Here is a 23260-nt window from a genome sequence, read left to right on the forward strand (position 1 = left end):
GCCAGCAGTTCCTGGAAATAATGGAGTTTCACAACCATTGCCTGCAGATTGGACATTTAAGGAGGAAAAAAAAAATCTTTGTGGCTCATATGGATAGAATAATGAGAATGCAAAGTCTGTAGAGAAAGTTCATTATGGTAAAAATTCAGATGCCATTCTTGGGTTTAAACCAAAGAGCAGCATATCAAATGCCTCAGAATGATGACAGCATAGAAATAACACAGGTCAGAAAATTGCATGTGGTCTCCCCTGGATTGCATTTAATGCTCTGGTAGGCTATACATTTTAATTGTCCAGTTCTGAATCTCTATAACACAGTTTCAGCTGCAAGAAGTGTGCTCACAGACTCATCTTTAAAACTTGAACATATTAAAGAGGGATGAAGAAAGGAGGTGTTTCTGCAATACCCTTGTGCTCTTCCCCTGCTCTGACTGAGAGCCAAGAAAACGCCAGCGTGTGTCAGAATGAGAGGCAGTGACAGGACTTGTAGCAGGCAGACACGTCCACACAATAAACAGCAGAGCTGAGGCAGCATTCTCAAAATTGCCTCCTGCATAATGAAGCAGAGCAGTTGTGGCAGAGTCTCCACAGCTTCATTCAGAGTTGGCAAATTATTTCATTCAAATTCGCAGCAACTTGGGAAATGTCATTGTGCTGCTGGAAGACTTGGGTTGTGTTTCCTATTCCTAAACTGAACTGAGTTCAATTGAGCTCTCAGCTCAAGAAATGAGAGATGAAAAGCCTCTCTCTCCCCTGCAGTGGCTCTCCAGAATGTATATTATATCTCTTGAGTCTGTCAGCCATGTGAAGCCTTCAGGATGTGACTCATAGGATAAATAAGTTTGGTCATTCTTGCTGTGAATAGAAAAAGGTAAAACCTTGTATTTTTATAAAAACTTTTTCTTTCCTACATGAATTCAGAAAACATCCCAGTCGTTAACATGCTGGAGCTGTCACTGAAAATCCAGTAGCTTCAGGGTTGAACAGAACTGTTAATAGAGCTCAGTGATGCCATGTGTGTGAAACGTGTGCTGCTGAATATTTGTGCTCTTTCAAATGGATGAACTCGAGTTCCCAGACTGCAAACGAGGGTGGTAATGCAGAGGAGAGCTCATGTGTGTCAGCAAAGGAGCAGATGCTGGCAGGAGACCGGGGGATAAACAGATGCCGAGTAATGCTGGTGAAGGGAATGAGCCGTTTGTGCCTCTTTGGAGCTCTGCTGCAGAGAGGATGCAGCCTGCAGATTTAAGTAGGTTATGATGTTCTCTCCTATGGTTGGGGCTGGAGGCCTGGCCAGTTAACTGCAGAGTGTCACTTTGTGGTACAAACATCCAAAAAATCATCTTTCAGAGAGCAGTGGCTTCAAATCCAAATGGGTGCATTCCTTTTCTTGTTTTTAAATGTAACCCTATCTTTACAAATTAAAGTAACTATTCAATGGTTAGAATACGATCTCAGAGCTATGAGCACAGATCTTGTTTATCCCTTTTGTGGGATAAAATATATTTAGCCTTGCTGGATTTGTAGTTACTATTCCTTCTTGGTGTTTTATGTGGTAATTAACCCTCTCCTTTGATAGCTGTTTACAGCTGGGAGCAGGGTGACAAGAATGATGCTCTTCGTCCTGCAGAAAGCAGGGAGCTGTGCCAGGTATCCTGTATCTGTTTCCAAACTCAGGTAACCTTCTCCTGAGGCAATCCCAGTGCTAAGAGAGAGGGAACAGCAGCATTCTTAACATGGCTGCTCACTGCCAGTCTTTTCAGAGAATGGGAATCAGCTGATTAATTGTATTGACAACAGTAATTGAAACAAAAAGGTGCCAGGCTGGAAGCAGTGGTGACTGGCAAAGGCCCTCACAGGAACTCTCACACCAGGGTGTGTTTGTGCTCTTCATCATTCCTGCAAGTTGATTGCTTGTATCTGCAAGAAGATTACTGCCCACTGTAACACAACTTCTGCCCTCTTTCCTTGGATGCCAATAAGAAGATTAATTAGAACTGGGCTAAAAATGTATTAGCATTTAAGGGAGATATATTGTCACTGTGTTGTCTCATCTCTTATTGCACCCCAACCCATTACATGTTGTGCTCAGAGTCCTCATGCAGCTTCTGCTGTTCGGTGCCCTCTGTACCTACAGGGAGTTAAGGGAGGCCTTTCTGTCTCCATCCTCATGCATCCTTATTCCAGGAGAATGTGTGAGTTCTGGAAGAGCAATCTGGAGCCAGCACAGGATGTTGGATACAGGACACACTCAACACTCCCTCCTACAGTGGCTCACTGTGGGGCCACCACACAGCTCACAGGTGCTCTCTGCTTCCACAGCACCTCTAAGACTCAAGTAATTTCCAGCCAGGCTTGGCAGTTGGACTTTCCCAGTGATCTGTATAAACCAGAAGTGTCTTGGGAGGTTTCCCAGTTGCACCATCCTGCTTTTGGTGTTTACAGCTACAGTAACTAACTTCTGACATTTATACCCAGCTGGTGCTCTGACTGCTGAGCTCGGTGCCTGTTTGCACATGGGGCCTTCTGATAAGGCAGGCATTTGACCTTTCTATTCTTAACCCATTAACATTTAGAAGAGTTGCTCTCCTCACCTCTGAGGCTGTGTTCCTCCCCCTGCCCCCAGCCCCCTGTTCCTGCCAGATAAGATTACTCCTGGGTTATATATTGATCTAAAAGCAGAGTGCCAAATGCAGCCCACACCAGTTCAAGGGCAAACACTGAACTCACTGAGTCCCCATGCTCAGCTCAGTCGTGGGAAGGGGATGACCAGAGGCTCTTTTTGCCTTCTCAGCAGAACCTGGAGACAAGCACAGGGGTCTCAGTTCTTTGTTGTACCATTAAATGACCAGCAGTAGGACCAGCCCAGTTTGCTGAGGCTGCAAACTTTGTGCTCTTTCCTCTTCTCCCTCTGCCTGTGAACAGATGAATGGGTTGAAGGGATCCTTACACGGGATTATCACACACTCGTTTACCTGGGGCAGTGTATTCAGGAATCTGAACGTGCAGATGAGAGCCAAGAGTCCTTTGTTTTAAACCAAGCTCAGATGAAGGAATGCTGAGCTGTGTCACTTCACCTGTGCATGTGTGTTTCCCAGATTCTGAATATCAGACAGGAGTAAGGAGCTGTTATTGCCTCTTCAGGTGTTGTTTGAGAGTCTCTTGTTCTAAGTTCAATATATTGGTGTAAAATACTTGGGAAACTGCCACCAGAATGATGAAGGAAGTGGAAAACAGGCCTAAGAATGGATGTTAAAAAGCTTGAACTATTTGCTTTATCCCTGAGATGGCTTGATGGTCATACAGGAGGACCAAGACCAGGGAGAGATTTGGTGGATGGGGTCTGTTGAGCTGTTACACACATTTTGTATCAGAATAATGACCATAGTGGTCCTGCTGGCTTTAAAAGCCTATGACACTGATAATAATTACAGTCAGTGACAAGAATTAATTAGCTGGCAAGCCTGATTTTCCCCTGTAAAACTAAAAGCCACTGGATCAAAATTTATTGTAACTATTAATATTTTATTATGTTAAATGGTTTAAAATAAAACATTGTGATTTAATGTGCATTTATGACCATTTATACTAAGAACTAAGATTCATATATTCTTAACATAACTTACATGAAATTAAAGAGGGCAGGCACTGTGCTTTTTTCTGCCACTGTTTAAGAGAAAGTAAAACCACAGAATGGATGGAGTCCTCTCACTTAGCACTGGAGTGTTTTGGAGTGAGAGACTCCTTTTGAGTTGTCTTATCAGACACTCGGTAATTCAGAGTTGGGAAGCTCATTCAAAACTGAAGGAGGAAATCCTTTTTCATCTTGTGGTCTGTGAATAAAAATAGATGTGAAAGTCTGTTCTACTAATTTTTTAGATGCCTCAGCAGCATGTGTGATCCAAACCCAACTGCTTTATCTCCTTAACTACAGTTAATATTATCTTTGTTTACTGTGTGTGTTAGTTTTTAATACTGTGTTTTGATACGCTTTTCCATTATTTCTAGAAATTCTGATATAATTTACCCAGTTGTTTGGAAACAATTATAAAATACTGTTATGATTTGGAGCTCTAGCTTCCATCTCAACTTAAAATTGCACAAACCATGACTATAAGTTCATTTAGTGAAGAGAAATGCATCACTCCATCCCTGTTAATACAATAAACTGGAGAAATTAAATTCTATCCTTAGAGAGAGAGCTGTTTTAGAAAGAACTGAATCTCTTATTTAAAATGAGAGGGTTGAAACCCGCCTGTCCTGGGCTGCAGGTAGGAATCTGGCTGTCTTGGCCCTCACCACAGCCTGGTTTGGATTTTCTGTGTGGCACTGTCACTGTTGTGGTGTCACCAACACTCCCTGGCCCTTGCAGCAGCTGAACTGACAGGGACAAGGCCCAAGGCTGGGAATGCTCCTGCCAAGTCTTTGAGTCCTGTTTTACAGAGCTGTTTTCCTTTATTTTTTTCCCTTTTCAAATGTTCCATGAAGTAAATTTTTTATCAGTGACTCAGAGCAAAAGAAATTTTCAGATTTTTATGATAAAATATTAGATGTCTGGGCAAGCTTTCAACTAAAAATGTTTTTTTGGCTTATCCAGCATACTGTACTTGCTGAGATGGGAATGTGTGAGCCTCTAGTTATGATTAAAACACCAAAAGCATGAACATAGGAAGCAATAAAGTATTATGTAAGAGAAAATCCATCATTTTTGTGACTTTGTTTAAAGAAAGCCCAGATGTGGGAGCAGATACCTACTGAATCAATCATTTTTTAAGCCACAGATGACCAGAAAATTAATTAAAAAGAAAGAATATGAAGAGGTATTAGAAAAATAAACCTGCAGAACTTAATGTTTAAACCATGTTGCCTGGACTCGTTTGGTCTTAAAGCGATCTGCCTTAACAGTAATTGTAATTTATTTGGGGATATTTAACCCTCAGGATGTACATTCAGGAGATTGTTCAGTGGTTTCAAGGACTGGATTGCTCCAGTTCGCTTCTGCTGCAGAGTTTTTGTGAGGAAACAGAATCTCTGCCTTTGGCTGCAGCTCTGCCAGGATTTTCTTGAGGGTATGGGGTGGGTGAAGGTGTGGGATGGGTGAGGGTGGGGTGTGTGGGATGGGTGTGGGATGCTGAGGGTGTGGGGTGGATGAGGGTGAAATGGGTGGAAGTGTGGGATGGGTGAGAGCTGCTCAGTGCTGATGCAGCAAGACTGCTTTTCTCACACGAGCTGATTTTGCCATTAGAGCACAGATCTCTGCACCTCCCTTCTTTGTGAGCTTTATAAATGTTCTGTGTGATCTTGTATGTCTGAGACATGCTCAGAAAATGTTCATTTTTATCTTAGGTTAGCAACAGGTGACCAGAGAAGTAAAATGCTTCAGAATACTCAGACTTGCAGAACAGCACCAGGGCCAAGGTACCTCCTAAATCTTAATAGAATCTCCTTTAGTAATACCCAATAAACTTCCCTGGCTTCCTGGCCTATTTACAGCCCTTGTCCTTAGCCCTAATCCATTTCAGAAGTTGTGTTTCCATTTTGACTCAGGGATTGCCCAGCAGGACATTTGTCTCAGCACACAGGGACAGCTGTGTTGACAGTCTCAGTGGCCTCGGGGCATTACAGGCTCTCGGTAATCAGATGAGACCTGTACATGCTTCAGTGCCTCGCAGTGAACTGAAACAACCTTTGTCTGCCTGGGATGATGGAGGAAGTGACCACCTTGAGGGGTTGGCTGTCGTTTTGTGAGACTTTCTGAAGGATACATAAACTGCAAAGCCAAATGAAGGCCCAGGAGTCCGTGTTACTGTAGCAGTTCATCAGGCAGCATGAAAAAAAAGGAATGATTTGATGTTGGAGGAATACATAAAAAAATGCGGAGGATTTAAAGTTAACTTGTAAAATTATGGCGAGTAATTTTTTATCTAACATCTAGATCTCTATCCAGAGTTTAACCATTGTAACACAGCTATTTTCTAAAGTGTTTCATTTTCTTCCTTTGTACTGTGTGGCAGAGATAAATATGCAGCTCTTTCTATTTGAGGAATCCTAGGAGTTACTGGTAACAACAGTAGGTAAAAGAAATGGCATTTTTCAACTGCTGGCACACCGTTTAACATGCACTTTGCACAGGAATAGCAATGACCAAATCCCTGTTGAACACTGGCCAAGAGAATCCATCAGCATGTTTTATTCATGTGGTGTGACAGTGCAGTTAACTCAAGTCTGTATTGATTCTGTTTATTTCAATTTAGAGAACATCTCCACTGAGCATTCCATGTAATTATTATACAGACAAGGAGCAACATCTAGAGCTGACAGCCAAGCATATAAATACAAATCTTTTGCAAAACATTCTGTCATGCTGCTTCAAGGAGAGCAGGTCAGACTTAAACAGAAGCAGATTCTGCTGTCAAGATTTTTGCTGAAATTGCCGTTCCTCCAGCTCTGTTATTATTATATCAGGGCACCATTTGTTTTAGTCTCCCAGATGATCTCCACAGCTCCATTACTCTACAGACAGAGAAACAACCAGGGTTTAAAGACACTGAGTAGGTAAAATGTGCCCTTTACATTGTAACTAGCAGACTGTCAGTAAAATCCTCAACATTGCCACAGTGTAAATAGGAGTTTATAACCTCTTGCTTCCTGAGATCCCCGGGAGTGTGTGGGTACTGAATAGCTACAGATCCATGGTGCAGAGTTCAGGTAGGTGCTGTAGGTGAATTGGTTGTCCCAGGGAGGTGCACAATCAGAATTGTTCAAACGCTTAAGCAGGCCAAAGGTTGTGAACGTGAGACATGAGCTTGAGGAAGTCCATTCAGGGAGGGAACCTACAGTAATTAGCTCTGCCACTTGTTGCAGTTGTTTCCTTCTTAGGATGATTAAGTCACACTGATCTGGTCAACTCAGGTCAACCACAGTGTTACCACGACAACGAAGTAAACTGGTCACTGCCCTTGAGTGCTGCACAGCCCCTGAAGTGGCTCACAGATCCCTCCTCCAGGGGAAGGTGATGTGGTGGGACACAGCCTCAGCTCCTTGTACAAACAAACTTCATACAGCTGGAGTGTTGTTCAAACAGCAACAACCAAGATGGATGAGATACTCAAAACTGAACTGGACACACTCCATCCCATAACAGTGTCCCATTGAAACATCCCTCTGTAACATTCCCAGTTCTTTCCTGCCAAGAATTTGCTTTACATCTACTGTTAGACTGGAAGGGGTGGGGGAAGGAGAGCCCTTGCTATCATTAAAAAGGAAAAGGGGAAAAAAAAAAAGTCTAATCAAATAAATCCCTGTAGTTCATTTCCTCTTACGAGCTCTGTGCTCTGTAATTATATTACCAAAGAAGTCTTTCTTCTCTGAGTTCACGTGAAACCTTAATGGTTTTATTCCCCTTGGCCCTAGTTCAATCAGTATACATGAAATGACAAAGTTTTCCAGTTCCAGTGTAAGCTTGAATTAGAAGGTGGTGGGTGTGGTACTTCAGATTAAACTATTAAAAAGGATCAGTTCCTTAAAGGACACTTGCTGAGTTGGGAGTACATTTAATAACCCCACTATCAAGTAGGAATTTTGTTTAAGAGAACCTAGTCCCGCCAACAAAGAGTGCCAGCAATGCAGAATTCCCAACACACAGCAACTGTGAATAGAACAAGTTCTGTTAGCAGGTAGGTGATGCTGGCAAATGGTTAAACACATTTAGGTATTTTCATATGATGTGTAAAACAGTGTAAAAGATACTTAGAATATCAAAGAAGTCCAATGAATTTTACTTGTTTGCTCATGAAGCCTTACTGTTGCTCTTATGGAGATACTGAAGCCAGTTTTGAAGACTTCAGGTAATTTGTTCTGAAGGAAATGCTGTTCAGATGAAGCAACACCAGCTTTTTAAAAAGGAGAAAACAGAACTTGCTGAAGCAAATAGGAAGTCAGTGTTTTCATTTGTTGCATATTCACCTTTTTCCTAATGTGCACTAGATTAGCAAATGTGGGTGGTGTATTATAATTTCAGTTTTATTGCATCAGGAAGAAGGGAAATGAACTGTTTGCTGGACATCACTGAGCATCTTTTGCCTCTTGTAGCTTCTTCAATCCATTTTGGTTAAATGAAAAAAAGTATTTTTACTGCAGCACAAGAAACTGAAATACCCTTTTAGCAACTGAAGTGAGATTTGGGTTAATATTTTGTTATCTGATCCTTCTGTGCCAAGTGAAGCATTAAATGAAAACATTTTGATTACAGATCCAAGCCAAGTCATGCCCCCTCTTCTAACCAGTCACATATTAACTCGATCTCATTGTACCTGCAAACTCCTTGTACAGTAATTTCAGGGTTTCTCATTTCAGTGTTGCAGTCTGTTTCTCTGCAATTGCCATTTGCACTGAAATAATTCATTATACATTCTCCCCTCCGTGCACATACATTCTACATTCTTTATATGTGACTGTAAGCATAAGAAATCTTGTCTGAGTCCCATGCCATTTTCTCGTCTTGAATTGTTAATAATTAACTGAATTTTGTTAAATGCAGAAGTGCTCAGTCTCTTTTAGGATTAAGGATGGATGTTTTCCTATCAATCAGTTTTTAAATCTGAGCACTGAAAAGTCTGACAAACAATGCTTGAAAGAAGCAAATTTTGTTCCTATTTTGGGGTACAAAATGGCAGGCGATAAAAGGGGGCAATTCAGAACTGAAGTTGGTTGAATTCTTCATTAAGTCCATTCTACTTCTTGTCATTACATTGCATCAGCAAGATTTAAACCCTTCATTTTGGAGAAGGGTCACATCTGTAATAAATTATGGTCTCCATTATTTAAACAGTAGCATTGTTATAAATATTTTCTTCCTGTATTTCTATTTCATAAGCCAAATACTCAGCATTTCTCTTCTTCTTGTAAGTAGCCACACGATGGGCTGCCAAGGCTGGTTTATCATTTGCCTTGGGAAAGGCACTGTATAATATTGCAGGATAAAACATTTGTAGGCAGAGGTTTGACCCGTGGGGGAGAGAGGTGAGGGCTTTGCAGGACTGGTGCCAAGAGACTGAGGCTTGAAGGAGAACTCCCACAGCTGCTGTCACCAGTGAGGGTCAGAGAACTGCAAGGAGCCTGTTCCTGCAGAAATGAGACCAAGCCACTGATTTAAACTGAAATTTGTGAGTGTTAAGATTTTTAGACCTTACAAATTTCCTTTCTATTGTTTTTAATGAAACTTTTATGTTTGGATGTAGGGATAACTGGATGAACATGTGAAAAGCAGTTCTGCTTTTCAGAGCTGTTATCTGCAGGATCCATTATTGTGACAAGGAACTTGTCATCACAGCAAAGAAGAAAAATCCACACAACCTCTTACTGAGAGTAGCAAGGTTTTACTGGAGAATACAATATTTTAGGGTAAGACATGAGGTTTTTTCCCTAAAAGGAAGAGCAGCCAAGAGTATTGACACAAAGAGTCATCCAGGGCTGTGCCATACAGAGCACAATTAGGTGATGCAGAGGTCACACTTTGGCCCCTGGCAAGTTTTGGGGTACATTTAAGCAGCTTCTTTGATGTTGGTGGTAATGGTGGCTCATTTGCAACTGTAAATGTGTCGCAGTCCAAGTGCCCAGGAATACAGGAGGCTCTGCAGAGCACCAGTTAGAGGCCTGTTGAAGGTTGGATTGTTGTTTGCCCCGGGCAGTGAAACCTATTCCTGGAGTGTGTGTGGGTGCTGCAGCGCCCAGCCGGGCTCAGGGCTCCGTTCCAGCCTCTGCCCCTGACTCAGCTCTGCTGCCTCGGGCTCTCCAGGGAGAGTTACCTGAGCTCTTCATTCTCTCCTTAGAAAACGTGGAGATTATTATTCACTCGCTTCCCCATACCAGCCTCACAGGGGTGTGACTTAATGAACATCTGTTAATGTGTGGAAATAAATGCTATGGAATTGCCGGAGCAGTAGCTGCGCTCACACAGCGCTTTGGGAATCTGCAGTTTTCCTACGGGATTGTGCTGAAAGACTCAAAATCACCATTTTAGCAAGGCAGCCGAGGAGCATCCCTGTCTCCAAATCCCCCCCTTCAAATCCCGAGCCCAGGGCTGAGACAGTTCTGTGCCACTCTGGGAGCTCTGTGCAACCTCGTGTAACCCAGGTACGTGCAGCTCATGGCACACAGCTCTCGACGAGTGTGATGTGCCCAGCTCCAGTTCATTATCCTCTCTCATCTGTCACTCATTAAGGAAAAAAAAAAAAAAAAAAAGATAGTGTTGTCTGCAAAAATCGGATTTGTTACCCGGTGTGCAGCAAGCCAATAATGGCACACTCGAGACAGACACTGATTATTTATTTCAGAGTTGCCAAGCCTGGGTGCCAGGTGGAGCTCCACAAATCAGCCATCAGAAGTTATTACTGTTTATACATTTGAGCAAACAAAGGAATTTTTCCATATTCCACACTTTGCGACAACGCAGTTCCCTTCTTTAAAGCCGCCTGATTTCTGTCTCCCCTCGCTGGATCCCCGGTGGGTCGATGTCCATTGATGCCCTTCCCTTTCTCCGGGGCGCTGCGGGCGGCCCCCGCAACTCCCGAGAGGGAATCGCTGCCAGCCTTTGGCAGTGCCGGCCGGTCCTAGAAATCCGGCTGGCTGCTGGAGCGGCTGCCAGGAGCCTCCCTCGGGCCGTCATGTGAGCAGTGTAAACAGCCCGGCCGGGCGAGTGGGCGGCTCGGCGCTCGCCAGTGGGGCAGAGTTCAGTGCCTGCGGCGGGGTTACTGCCGAGCGCCCGGGGTTGCCATAGCGAGCATTGCATAACGCTGGCAGCGGCCCCGGCCACAAAGGGCCCCGCGTTCCTTCTGCTCGGTTTGTTCATTGTTGCCGAGGCCCACTTTGCTGTCGCAAATGGAGTTCCAGGCATAGTTCCTGGCTGGGCTGCCGTGGGAGGTTTCGCTGGGAGCAGGGAGAGAGAGAGAGAGGAGCTTGCTGGTGGAGCCGTGTAACTGGGGCATTCGCATTGCCTGCAGGACGGTTGTTTGCATGAGCAGAAACTTTGCATGCCAGCAGAGTTTGTGGGAGTAAGAGAGGTGTTTAACTTCCTGATACATTGTCTTCTAAAAGGAAGTGATTTGATGTAAGACTGAAATTTGCGCCCAGCTAGAGAGCCCAGGGCATCAGAGCATCGGCATTATGCGGGTACAGCGTGACTGCAAGAATTAATGCTCCCAGATCATTGCATAGATCAAATGGATTGCAGGAGATGGGAGTTGGTGGGAGGCCGAGAAGTCAGGAAACTTTTTTGGATGGAATTGGTAGAGAGAAGTTGGAACGTTGCAACATGGGAAGCTGCATTTGGAATCAGGCCATCATCCTCTGGAGATCTCTGCTGAAGTTGCATCTGCATTTACATAAGTTTTGGCATAAGAAATCAATGTCCATGAAGTGACTGTTCTGTGCTTTCCCTTTCTAGATGATTAATTGAAGTGGCTGAGGGATTGATTTGGCTACAAGCTGTCTCCTGAGGTTTCTGACTGTAGTATTTTTGTTGTGTGAAATACACCAAGGTCTTTCTTTTTGGCTGCAGTGATTATGCTTTTGGCTCTCCTGCTTTTTGAGGGTCTGGCCATTGAGTCAGTGGCAAAGTCCTGTTTGACTTCCATGGGCCAGAGTCAGAACTGCAGTTTTGCCTATACAATGTGGTGTATTTATCATTCCAAGAGCAAACAGATTTAATATTAAGGTTGTGCTGAAGGGTCACCAGGTTTATTTGGCATATGAAGGTTGTGGTATTTCAGTCATTTGCCTCTGAAAGATTTTGCTGGCTGTTGTGAGAGACTTTTTGTTTCTTCCCCTTGGGTTTGTCCCTTTTCTACTGTGAGGTCCTGGGCATGTTAGGATGCATGTGTGACCTTTAGTGTGGCAAAGCTGCTGAGCAAACTTAGCTAAGAACAACAGGGTATTGCCTTCTACCTGTGCTCTTACAGCTCTTCTGCCAGGACAAGGAGACCTCCTGCCCCCGTTTGGAACTGGAAATCTGCCCTTGAGCCAATGGTGCCAGGATTTATGTGAGCTGGACATGGGTTCTTGGTGAATGGCTTAAGACACCCTGTCCCAAGCACTGCCCCACTGAGCTCTTCTTTTCTTTTCATTTTACAAAACAAACTAAACTAAGGGAGGAGTGAAGTCCTGTGGTCTGCTCCTCAGAGAGTCTTGGTTTTGCTGGTGATTTGTATTTCAGTTTTAAAACATCAGTGGTGATTGTGGGATTGCTGGGCTTTTTGTTCTCAGTCAGGGCAACTTAGACTGTCAGGGCCCAGATGAATTCCGAGGCAAAGCCAACAATAATAATGAGGAATGATTGTGGCTGGGAGCTATTCTGGGATCTGCCTGATCACTTCATCTGGGCCTAGTGATGCTCATTCCTCACAGTGCCAATGGTGCTTTGGAGAAATATGGGCTGCGTCCTTCTCCTGGGACTGTCCAGAATATCAGAGTGACCAGAGGCATCCCAAAGGGGTACACGATGGAGCCCAGGGAGTAAGTAGAGACCAGTCCACCTTTTTTGGGATCAGGTTAGTCTGTCTCTCCCCTGGGAGCTGACACAGACAAGAACAGAAGGTTCTGAAAGTGTGATCCAAAATTCCCAAAGGCCACCAGCTGCTGTAGTCCATGTCTGCTGTTCAGGCTTTCCACTGAGCATTTCCATCCATCTTCCTGGCCTTAGGAAGGTGCTGAACTGAAATGCTGCTGCTTTGCCCAGGAGTTGTGCTCCTTGGTCCCTGCTGGAAGTCATGTCCCTCAGCTGCAGCAGCGTGTGGTGACACTGACGTGACCAAAGCAAGGTGCCCAGTAGGTGACACGCCCAGCCCCTGTCACGTGCCTTGGCAAACGGAGTCTCCATTGTTGGGGTGACATTTGGCCCACATGTCTCAGCTTTCTTATCTGCTCTGGAGAGCCTGGGGAATTTTGAACTTTGAATATTACTGTGTTTTCTGCTAGAAAGGACAGGTTCCAAGGAGTATTCCTGGTGTTTCCAGTAGAAATCAAAGCAGTTTGTGATTACTTGATTTGGGAGCCCATCACTGTTTGGCACCAGCCTCTAAGGAAGTCCGGACTGCTTGAAATGTTAGCCTTTGTTGCAGAGCTCCTCAACTCCAAATGGACAGAACTGTTCACCATACTCATCATTTTGGAGTTTTATACAGTATTTTGTATATTTTGGGCTAGACCTTCAAGTCAAGACCAAGATGTTGAACTTGATTCAATACCCCAGGGGAAGACAGTACAAGGGGTAAAGGGTTCCCAGTACACAGGATTGCTGAGACACATCTTAGATTTCCATCCAGAAATCAGAGAACACTTTTCGTAGAAGGATCCCAAACTTCTTTATATAGGGGTAAACATATAATTATTTCCATGTCACTAATGTGAAGAGCAGAAGGTAAAAAAATGCTGTGACTAAATATCAATTCAGAAATAAGTTGAATAAGAAATAAGTTGAGTTGAACTTTGTTTCCTGTCTTACACAGCAGGGCCTGATGCCCTCTCCAAACTATTTTTTTAAAGTTATGTTTTAAAATTAGCTTTAGCCATCGTGGCTTCTATGTATTTCTGGTCTTGAAAGGAACCATCAATTGTTTTTGTTTGAAGACATTGAATATGAACTTGTTCCTACAGAGCTTTGTGCTGTAATTTATCAACAAGGCGCTGAGGCACAGACGTCAAATGAATACCAGATTTCAAATTATGATAAGCAATTGTGTCATCCCTGTGAATAGACATCAGTCTCTGCTGAGAAATCATCAATAATTCATTAAAAAAAAAAAAAAAAAAGAGTACAGGGCCATTTGGATAGGTCTGTGCAAACAACCAGTCCTGTGTTCTGTCATAATTCCTGTGAATTTAAACCCAAAGGATGCTTATTTCTCGAAGAGAAACACATGATCATGCCCAAGTCAAAAAAATGTGTTCCCTCAGGACCTAATTACCATTTCTCTTTGGGGAGGTATGGAGGAAGTTGGAGTGTCACCAGAGTTGTGCTGAGTTTGTCCATGGCTCAGTGGGAACATGCAGAGCTCTCCCAGAGTATTTCACTGTTAATATTCCAGTCATTAACATCTTCCCCACTTCCTTTATCCTCTACCTACACCAAACCCTAAGATTATTATTTCCAATCTTAAAATAAAACTCTCAGAATAATTTATATTTCATTACTATGAGAAGAGGGAGAATGCTGCTGGTTTAAAAATTTCTTGAGCTTCCCTGTCGTAGGTGGCTTTTCATTTGACAGTTGGCATGCTGCTCGAGTCCATTTCTCTCCCAAATTGGAGGTTGTTACATTCCAATAAGCACACAGCATCTGTTCTCTGTAGAACATGATGTTGCAAGATGCTGATCATTTATCTAAGTGGGCTATTTTCAATTGAATCAGAGATGTACATGCAGCCTAACAGCAATAATTCCCTCCTGTCTGTAATTGCCCATTATAGGAAGAGGAATTTATAAATAGTTATAGAAGTCAGGATTTGGAGGCTGTGCTTCAAGACCGAGGGCTAGCCGGTCTTAGCTTATCTTAGCATAATCTCAAAAATAAAAACTCTCTGCTCTACTTTGGAGAGCATGAAATAATTTCTGTTTACACAGTTTTTTCAATTACTTTGATGCTGTGATATAAAGGTCACTGATTGCCTCTAGTCATCACATAGCTTTTTCACTAATTGTGCACTCACCTCATTTTGTTCTGTGGGATCCTTTGCTTCTTGATCCAGTTTCATTGCCCAGATGTTCATTTCATACAGTTATAACTTTATACAAAGGGCATCCTCTGTTCCAACAAACACATTGTGGTCGTTGTTCCCAGCTGGGAGCCTCGTGCACAGCAGCTCACCTGCTTCCACCATCAACCCACCGACCTTTGGGCTGATTTAATGTAAAATCAGGCACTGGGGATAAGGAGGAGAAGTTGTGCCAAAAAGTTTCCTGGTTCCCTAGCCTTGGACTGATTAAGGTTGTGCTGCAGGATAAAAAGGCAATAAGAAATGGGGAAAGCTCTTTCATGATGACCCTTTCGGTGTGTAGTGACATGGAAAATCACACAGGCACCCTGAAAGTTTTGCACTGATGTCTTAGAATGTGTAAATGGAGACCTTAACATCTCCAAGAAGTCACTCTGTTGCCTGCTCCCAATAAAAGCCACCCACAAAGATTTCATGTCAGGGCACAGAGGTCCCTGCTGGTCCCCATGGGGTGACTCTCGGGTAACCAGAGGCCCCCAGGGCCTGGGGATTTCCCAGCCCACAGATTTCCGGAGGGGGGATCTCAAGGTTATGCCATAACCCATTTGCTGTTTGTGGAGCCACGTGGCCATCACACAGACCAGCTGTTGGGTTTAACTTAACCTTTAGAGCCGTCATGAGAGCTTAGTTCACGAGCAGAATAAATTACACGGAAGGCTTCAAGAGAGGATTGTCCATCTGAATGCACTGGCTGCTGCTGAAAGCTCTGTGGAAGATGAACAGTGGAAAATTGGACAGGGATTGAGCAGTCTATCATGTAAGGAGGGTATAACTTGGCAATATATATCTGTGAAGGTTTTAAAATCTCTACGTTGGCCAAAAGTGACCTCCCAAGCGACAGCAACCTGGTCTTCTTAGGCACCTAGTGTTCCTAGAAAGATGACCCTAAAACCCTCTGCTGGCAGGGCCAGCAGTGCTGGCCGAGTGCAGCGTGTTCCAATGGCCAGGCTGAGGTGGGAGAGCAGCTCCAGCCCAGGGCAGGCAGAGGGGGAGGCCTGCAGAGGAGCTGGCACCAGGCAGTGATTTTTGACATCTCCTCAGCTGTGAGGCTGCTGAGAACCTGCACAAGGTGGGATGGTGGCTTATGCTGATGTGATTTGCTGTGGGCTCCCACAAGGGAACTCCAGGATGTCGAGGACATCCCCAGCATCCTTCCTGAGAAAACCTTGGCAAAGGGAGCTGCAGATGCCAGAGTCTGCTCTGCTCAGCTTGGCAGGGAGGAAAGCAAAGGAGTGGGATGGAGAAAAACCAGGGGTCCTGTCTGGTTCTAGCTGCCAGTGGATGGATACATAGGAAGGTGCAGGATTTTGTTTTCTGAATGACGTTTCCTGCGACTGCTGAAATCAGTGAGCAGAGACAGACCCTTCTCCACACTGCAGCAATATAATTCTCCATTTCCCTCTCTTGAGGCTGCAGGTCCCTTGGCACAGCTGTAAATTCCCTGTACAGTGCACAACATAGCTTTCACTGAAAATTCCTGGGAAGACAACTCTTCTGGAGTCTTATTCCATTAATTTTTTTTTTCTCCTATGCATCTCCCCATTTTCCCCTGCATCCAAGCAGCCACCTGCATTCAATATCAGACACGTGGAATCCCATAAACATCCCTTCCAGACCATAATAGTTTGATGGAAATATGGCCAAGTGCCCAAACCCCTGTGCCCTTCCCACAGCCCCCTCCAGCAGCATGACCTGGGAGGCCTCCGGTGCAGGATTTATGTCTTGATGTGTGGCAGTGACTGACAGCAGCAACAAGGAGCTCTCTGGGGCAGAGGACAGGGAGGGGAACGGTGTCTCCTGGGACCAGCTCCAGTCTGCTCCAGGGAATGTGCTAATTTTCACTCCTTTATAGTCCTTTATCTCGGCCCTTCGACCTTGAGCTCAGAGGCATTATCAGCCTTAGCCAGAAAGGCAGCGTGCAGTTAACCATTGAAATGCTGAATGTTTCTCATACAAAGTCCTGAAGATAAAAGCAATGAATGCAGCTCATTTTAATAGTGCAGCACATCGGGGGACTGTTCAGGTTTGGGGAGAACCTATTTATGATATTAGGATTATTTCTTTTCATGTATGATTTTGTGAGCAGTTTTGTTTGATGTCCCTTCAGAGTTCCCTGGGCACGTGGAGATCTGCTGCAAGCCTGTCCTTGTGCATGGCTGTGTGTGAACTCGGTTTTCTTCATCACCTTTTCATCCTTATTGTACCAAATTACTGATACCCAGAGCACAGGCAGAAAATTACTGCTCTCGTGCTTTCTGTGGGTCCCTTACTATCGTGGGAACACATTTCCAACTTCATAAAGTTTTACGGTTTAAGTTTACTATATAAACTCTTACCATAAAAGAAAAGTCTTCCTGGAGCAGTCTAGATGAATGTATTTATTGCCATTTCTGCTGCTGACTTCTCTGGGTGACTCTGGGTTTGTCATTTAGCTGTGTGTAAGTTTTGTGTTTGCAGAATGAGCTGGGAATACTTCCATGGACCATCGTGGCTATTAATGAGTCAGGAATGTGCTTCTGTGCGTGTCTCTTGTTTGACAAGATCAGCTTATCTTCTCTACCTGACAAATACCATGCAAGAAGAATATTTCCTTTTCCTTTCTGGCAGCAGGTGGTCTCTCTGTGACAAGCAGTAATTGGGTAGAAGCAAAATTTTGGGTAGAATATTCCTGCTTAATCAGTTCAGTGTTGATGGAGTTAATTTGCTCATGCCTTCAGATTGTTTTGTTTCCAGGGATTCTAAACGGTTGCCTCCAGCTGTTCATTTCCATTGACGAGGATGATCTTTATCTGTCTAAACTAGTTAAAACCTGCTCCACTACCCAGCAGCCTTTTTGGAGACAGCCCAATAAAGCTGAGTGCGGTGGCTATGACACCAAAGCCTCCTGGACATCATAAATTCCAAGCCCTACTTTTTTTCTTTTTTTTTTTCCTGACCTCTCACTGTTGGAGCACCCTTCCTGTTTTAATGGGACTCTTCACTTCCTCCAGTTAAGCCCCGTCCAAAAAGGAGAATGATATTTGCACTGTAAGTGATGAGTGTAAGAATCCCAGTTAAACTAATTTGCTGCTTTAATATTATCAGAGTAAGGCTTGACAGACCTCAAAGGTATCATTCAAACAACTGGAGCACTGTCAGACTTGCACCTGGACTCAGTGTGCTTGTTTCTTGGGATGTTTTAGGTGAATCATTCAATATTTATAAATGTGCTCAGCTTAAGGCTTGTTGTGACATGCTGGGACTTGTCATATCTTCAGGGTCACCAGGGCCACTTCCTCCTCCAACAGGAGGTGTGAAAGTTTGTGTGTGAGCTGGTGAGATGCAGGTTTGTTAAGCTGATGAGGCAGCCACCAGATGCACCAGGGCATCTTTCCAGTGGTGAAATTCAGGTGTCCGGTGTCCATCAGGCAGAGATGCTGTCTATACCAGAGGGAATTGCCAACAACACAAAACTTTCTGTTGCTGTACTGCTGCTACAGGGACCAGAGCTGGAATGTGTAGGATCTCCTTCCCTTCTGCTGGGGTTTCTAATTCACATTATTTGTGCCTGAGCTGGACAGGAACATGTAACACCACAGGGAACATCTAATGGTCAGTTTGGACATAAAGCTCTTCCTTCCATTCCAACTACTGTTAACAGCAGTGGGCAAATCTGTGGCCAGAAGACCTCTCCTGAAGGCTTAGGTTTATTTTGGAATATGTCAAGGAGACATTTCCCTGTAGTTTTGTTGCAGAAGTCCCTGCAGTCTGGGGAGGGAGCAAGGCCTGAGCAGTGTTGGGATGTGGCTCCTGCTCTCTGCTGCAAACAGCTGCAGCAGTTCAGCTCCAGGCCCCTGGGTCTGTGGGAGAATGCTGTGTAGTCATTTTGCTGAACCACCTCGTAGCGATTATCAGACTTCCAGAGGAGGGAAAAGGTCTGAGAAAAAGGCCAGTTTAACATGTCATTATTGGGTTTTAGCAGCTGTGTGTTATCCTATTGTTACTAATAACCTTTGCAACTTTGTGAGCAATGTTTTCTTGGCATCATTCAAACATAATGACTGGGGGGTCACATTCAGCTCTCAGTTGTGTAAATATGGAATGTTCTCTTGGCTGTCTGGTGCTGTTTTGCATTTGGCTCATGGCCCCTGCCCCTAGAATCCTGCAATCCAAAATAACCAGGCAGGGAGTTCAGTCCCAGTATGCTCTGCATACCAGCTGGGTATGCAAAGCACAAAATAAACACATGAACAGCTACTATCAAATCCAAGCCATATAATTACAACTCTACTGTCCTTTGGTTGTGGTTAATGGATTATTCCTGAATAAATGACAGCAGGAGTTTGCTTGGTACCTTCCCAATGTAATTCCCCAGTAGATTATGATTGGGAAATCTTTCAGAAAAATGTGTTTTTAAAGGGGTTTTAAATTTGATTGGGATAAATCAAGAAAAAAATTTACAAAATAGATGTTGCTTGAAGTAAAGCAGTCAGAAAGTCTGCTTTGGTGGTGAGAGGGAAGGGAGAGCTTGGCAAATCCATGAGGAGGGTGTTTCAACCCTCCAGTATCCAAGCCTGTAAGACTCTTAAGTAAGTTTCAGTGGGTTTATATGGTAAATAAATCTATCTTGATTTCATTCTGTGATTAATATGATCTCTCTCTTCCACACTGGTCTTTACAAAGTCCTCAGCAGTGGAGTGACTGCCTTTCTCATTTTCAGGGATCTTCCAGATGACCCTGCTGTGGAGTGGGACACACAGCTCCTCGCCACCCTTGTCCTGAAGCACATAGAAGCCAAGAACATCAACCTGGTAATGTGACACTTTCTGCAGCACAGGCAATTACCAAATTACTCCTGAGCTGGTGTTCTGGGCTTTGCCTTTCCCTCTGGAAGCTTTCATTGGAGTCTCTAAGGTTAAGCTCTCTCTCAGGAGAGCTTTCTTTGCTTCCCAGTGAAAAATGAACAGTGGAGGAATTTTGCTTTTCTAACTCTTCAAATGGTTTTTGTGTTTTAAAGTAACCACGTGTTGGAGAGAGCCCATTTGGGCTTTAGGCTTAGGTTTAGGCTTAGATTTGAGGCCCATGGGCAGATGTGTGTTAGAGAGCTCGAGTAGCAGGGTTATAGGTCAGGATTGAAGAATATTAAACTGGGGAGATTTCCTGGCACTGGAATAGTTTGGGTTTTTTTTCCCACAGAACAGGAATAAGAGCCTAGGCATGGAAAGGGTTGTGTTCTGTTCTTCTCTGTTGAACCCTGCTTTGATCAGGCATGGCACTGTCACACACTGATTAGCAGCAAAATCACAAAACTCCCAAAGCCTTTCAGCACTTCACAAAACAAGAAACCACATCTCCTGTAGCATGAAAGCCCCACGAGCACAAAACCAGCATCATGCATCCAACTTTGTATTGATTCTGAGGCTAATTTTCCATGAAATTCATTGCTGTGCACAGAGACAAATGCAGTTTTCCTGGACTCCTTTTGTCCCTTTTGGCCCCCTGAATAGATAGGTTTTAATCTAATCTGAAAGCTCCAAACACAGGAGGGTTTGTATTGCATGTTTGTGACTCTCAGGGGCACGGGGACAAGTGCACCAAAACCCCAGGAGAAATTCTGAGAACACCAGAACTCCTCTGGATGGTTAAGAAGGATTAGATCTTTGCCTCAGGGAAAATTAAACTCCAGCTGTTTGTGCTGGAAGGAGGCTGGGGTCTGCCACTGACAGAGCTGAGCAGTGAAATGGTGAGTTTGCAGAGCAGGAAACATTTCCTGCCAGGATGGGAGCCCCTGCATTCCCATCAGCTCTTCCCTGAGCAGCACCGAGGACAAATCACTGCAGCAGGACACAGCAGCTGCACCAAGGGCAGCTGGAGCAGATTCTCAGGGCTGCTGGTAACAAACTGCTCTGGAAATGTTCATTATTTGAAGTGTCCCAGGCGATCACACAGGTCTCAGGTGTTTGCTGTAATACCATTCATTTAGGAGCAGACTGGGTTTGCCAACAACAGCAAGAGAAGCACCTAATTACCTTTGTTAAACATCCTGCAATTTAAAACTTCAGAGCTTGCTCTCTGTGATATTTCTGCTGTCCTAAGCCAGCAGCCTTGCCTTGAAGGGTAAACTAAGTCCATTTTTCACTGATGTTGAAATCAATAGAATTGGCTGAACATATTAAAAGAGCCTTGAAAAAACCAACAACTAGCAGAGTTTCAGACCAACTCAGTGGAGTCAACATGACTGGAAGGTGTGTATTGTTGTTGCTATCCCAGTGGGAAAACTTTCCCCAGTTCTCCCAGTAGTCACAGCATCGACAATGGTATCTTTATTATCTTTATTTACAGAACATGGTGTTTGCCATCTGGCAGTGGAGCAGGGGCTGAAATTCCAGCATGTCTGGAAGGAAGGATTGCAAGGCAAAGAGTCCCACATGTTCTGTGTAGTTTCCTCCCATTACATGGTTACTCATTTGTTCAATTGCCCTGGAAGTCCAGGAGTAGCTCAATCTTTTTGGGAACTACAGGGACATGTTTCATCCAAGCTCTACATTAAATAGTGCAGACACAGAAATTAATGATTGGTCTACATGAAGCCAAAACTAATTTATAGGGTTTGGAAATTATTTCCTGCCTGCTGGATTTACAAGCAAAAGACAGTGTTGCAGGGAGAGGCAGCCAAGGCTGCTCTCTCTTGATCCAGATTAGAAAGTGTTTTGGTGTGTAAAAAAAAAAAGTTACACAGTATTGTGTGAGCTCCAGGCAAGCTCTTGTTGCTCCTAAATCAGACACAAAAGACGTCTCCAAACTCAGAAGAGACTCAGAGGGAATTTGTATCTCTCTGGCCTCTGGGAGTGTAAGGAGAGATGCTCAGGGGAAGGCCATGAGAAGTGGAGCTGCTTGCTGTGGCATTTTAAGGGATGGCCCTTATTAAGAAGCAGAGACCTTTGTGTCCCCATAGCAGATGTGTGCTGTTTGAAGCACTGTGTGACACCAGAGAGAGGAGGAGAACCTCAGCTTTGAGGTGTGGGGAGGGATCATGGACTCCAGACCTCTCAGGAGTTTTCTCTTCTGCTGGTAATTGAGTAATTTCCTCTGTGCTCTCCCCTCTCCGGAAGGGATTTCTGGACCTGTTTGTCTTGGCTGCTGCTCTGGCTTCCACTAGTGAAAGCTCCATTTCCTGAATACCAAGGTCACCCAGAAGAAAAACCAGCAACAGCAACAGCTCCCATTTCAGAACAGGTGTGGGGAGGGAACTCCCTCTTGCCCTGAAGATTTCATTGAGCAATAATTTCCACATGAAGTATATTTACTATCCCAGCCTTTCACTCCCAGAACTGGCCAAGCCTGTTTTTAACCCAGACACTTTGAAGATGTTCAAGTTCTCTCATCCTGTCCTGATTGTTTGCTTGATTTCATCATCAGCCTGGTTCAGGTTAGGAGTTAAAAGCCAGCCCAGCAGGAGCTGCACCATGTGGAAGGAGCAAATGCTCCCGTGTGAAAATATCTTCAGCATGTGAGAAAGAAATTCAAATTCCTTATCAATGAAATGAATCCCTGAAGCCAGAGGGATTGATTTACATGTGATTGCTGCCTGCTTTAAGTGGTGCTGTGGAATCAAAGCCCTGTTAGATGACTTATATAGATATTTAGATGATATATATTTAGTGTGGGACATCCCTGCTGTTCCAGAGCCAGATGTGTGCTGAGAGGGATCAGACAAAGGCAATGCCATCTTGGCCAAATCACTGTGCAGATACCTTGGGAATTGTACTTAAAAATTCCTTTATTTGAAGAGATAGGCAATTCAGGTGTAAGTGTCCTAACAGTAAACTGGACTGCAGCAATTGAAAATGGGCTCTCTGTAGTCTCTTCAGCTGGTTCAGACATTACATAAGCTCAGCAGCTTCTATTTCAAAACAGATGTGGAGAAGAAAAACCTCCAAAGGTGTTTCTGAACAGATAATTCCCATGTCAAGAATATTTCCTAACCCAGCCTTGTTACTCCCACAGTTGGCCTGAGCCAGTTTTGAAAAACAATGATTAGTTTATTTAGTCTGCTCACTGAATTCTCTTATCTCAGTCTTCTGGTTTGTTCTCTTGTAACCTTCACAGAAGAAAAAATGTGGGTTTTGGCTGGTCTGGGGTTTTTAGCTTGATTTCCTAAGGAAACAGGAATAATGCAATTGTATTTATATGTATGTGCACATGCAGGTTTCAAAAGACTTTAGAACCCATTGGCTAATTTCAACCACGTTTGACAGCAGGGTTCTGCTCTTAAAAATATTCTGTTCATACAGGTTATGTGAAAATCAGGAACCAGGCAGAAGAGACAAACCCTCTTTCTGTCCCCATTGAGTAAAAAGGTTTAGTGCATGTCCAGCCCTTTCCAGACTCACTCTGTTATCCACCTGAACAGGAATTTATTCTGCCTGCAGTGAGTGGGGTATGTTGTCATCTTAGGGAAGTACCACTCTAAGTAGCAGTGACTTCAGAGTTTGTTTTTTTTCTTATCTGTA

The 23260-nt window shown here is 44.0% G+C and overlaps 1 protein-coding gene across 1 annotated transcript in view; it reads left to right on the forward strand.

Moving 5' to 3' along the window:
* The window catches only part of PIGL (phosphatidylinositol glycan anchor biosynthesis class L), a 51987-nt gene that overhangs the window by 13254 nt on the left and 15473 nt on the right, over positions 1–23260 (forward strand). The window contains 1 exon segment of the mRNA XM_066333450.1: positions 19468–19558. Within this exon segment, the coding sequence (XP_066189547.1) occupies positions 19468–19558 (91 nt within the window).

The sequence above is a fragment of the Sylvia atricapilla genome, chromosome 20, assembly GCF_009819655.1.
Source record: "Sylvia atricapilla isolate bSylAtr1 chromosome 20, bSylAtr1.pri, whole genome shotgun sequence".
NCBI lineage: Eukaryota > Metazoa > Chordata > Aves > Passeriformes > Sylviidae > Sylvia > Sylvia atricapilla.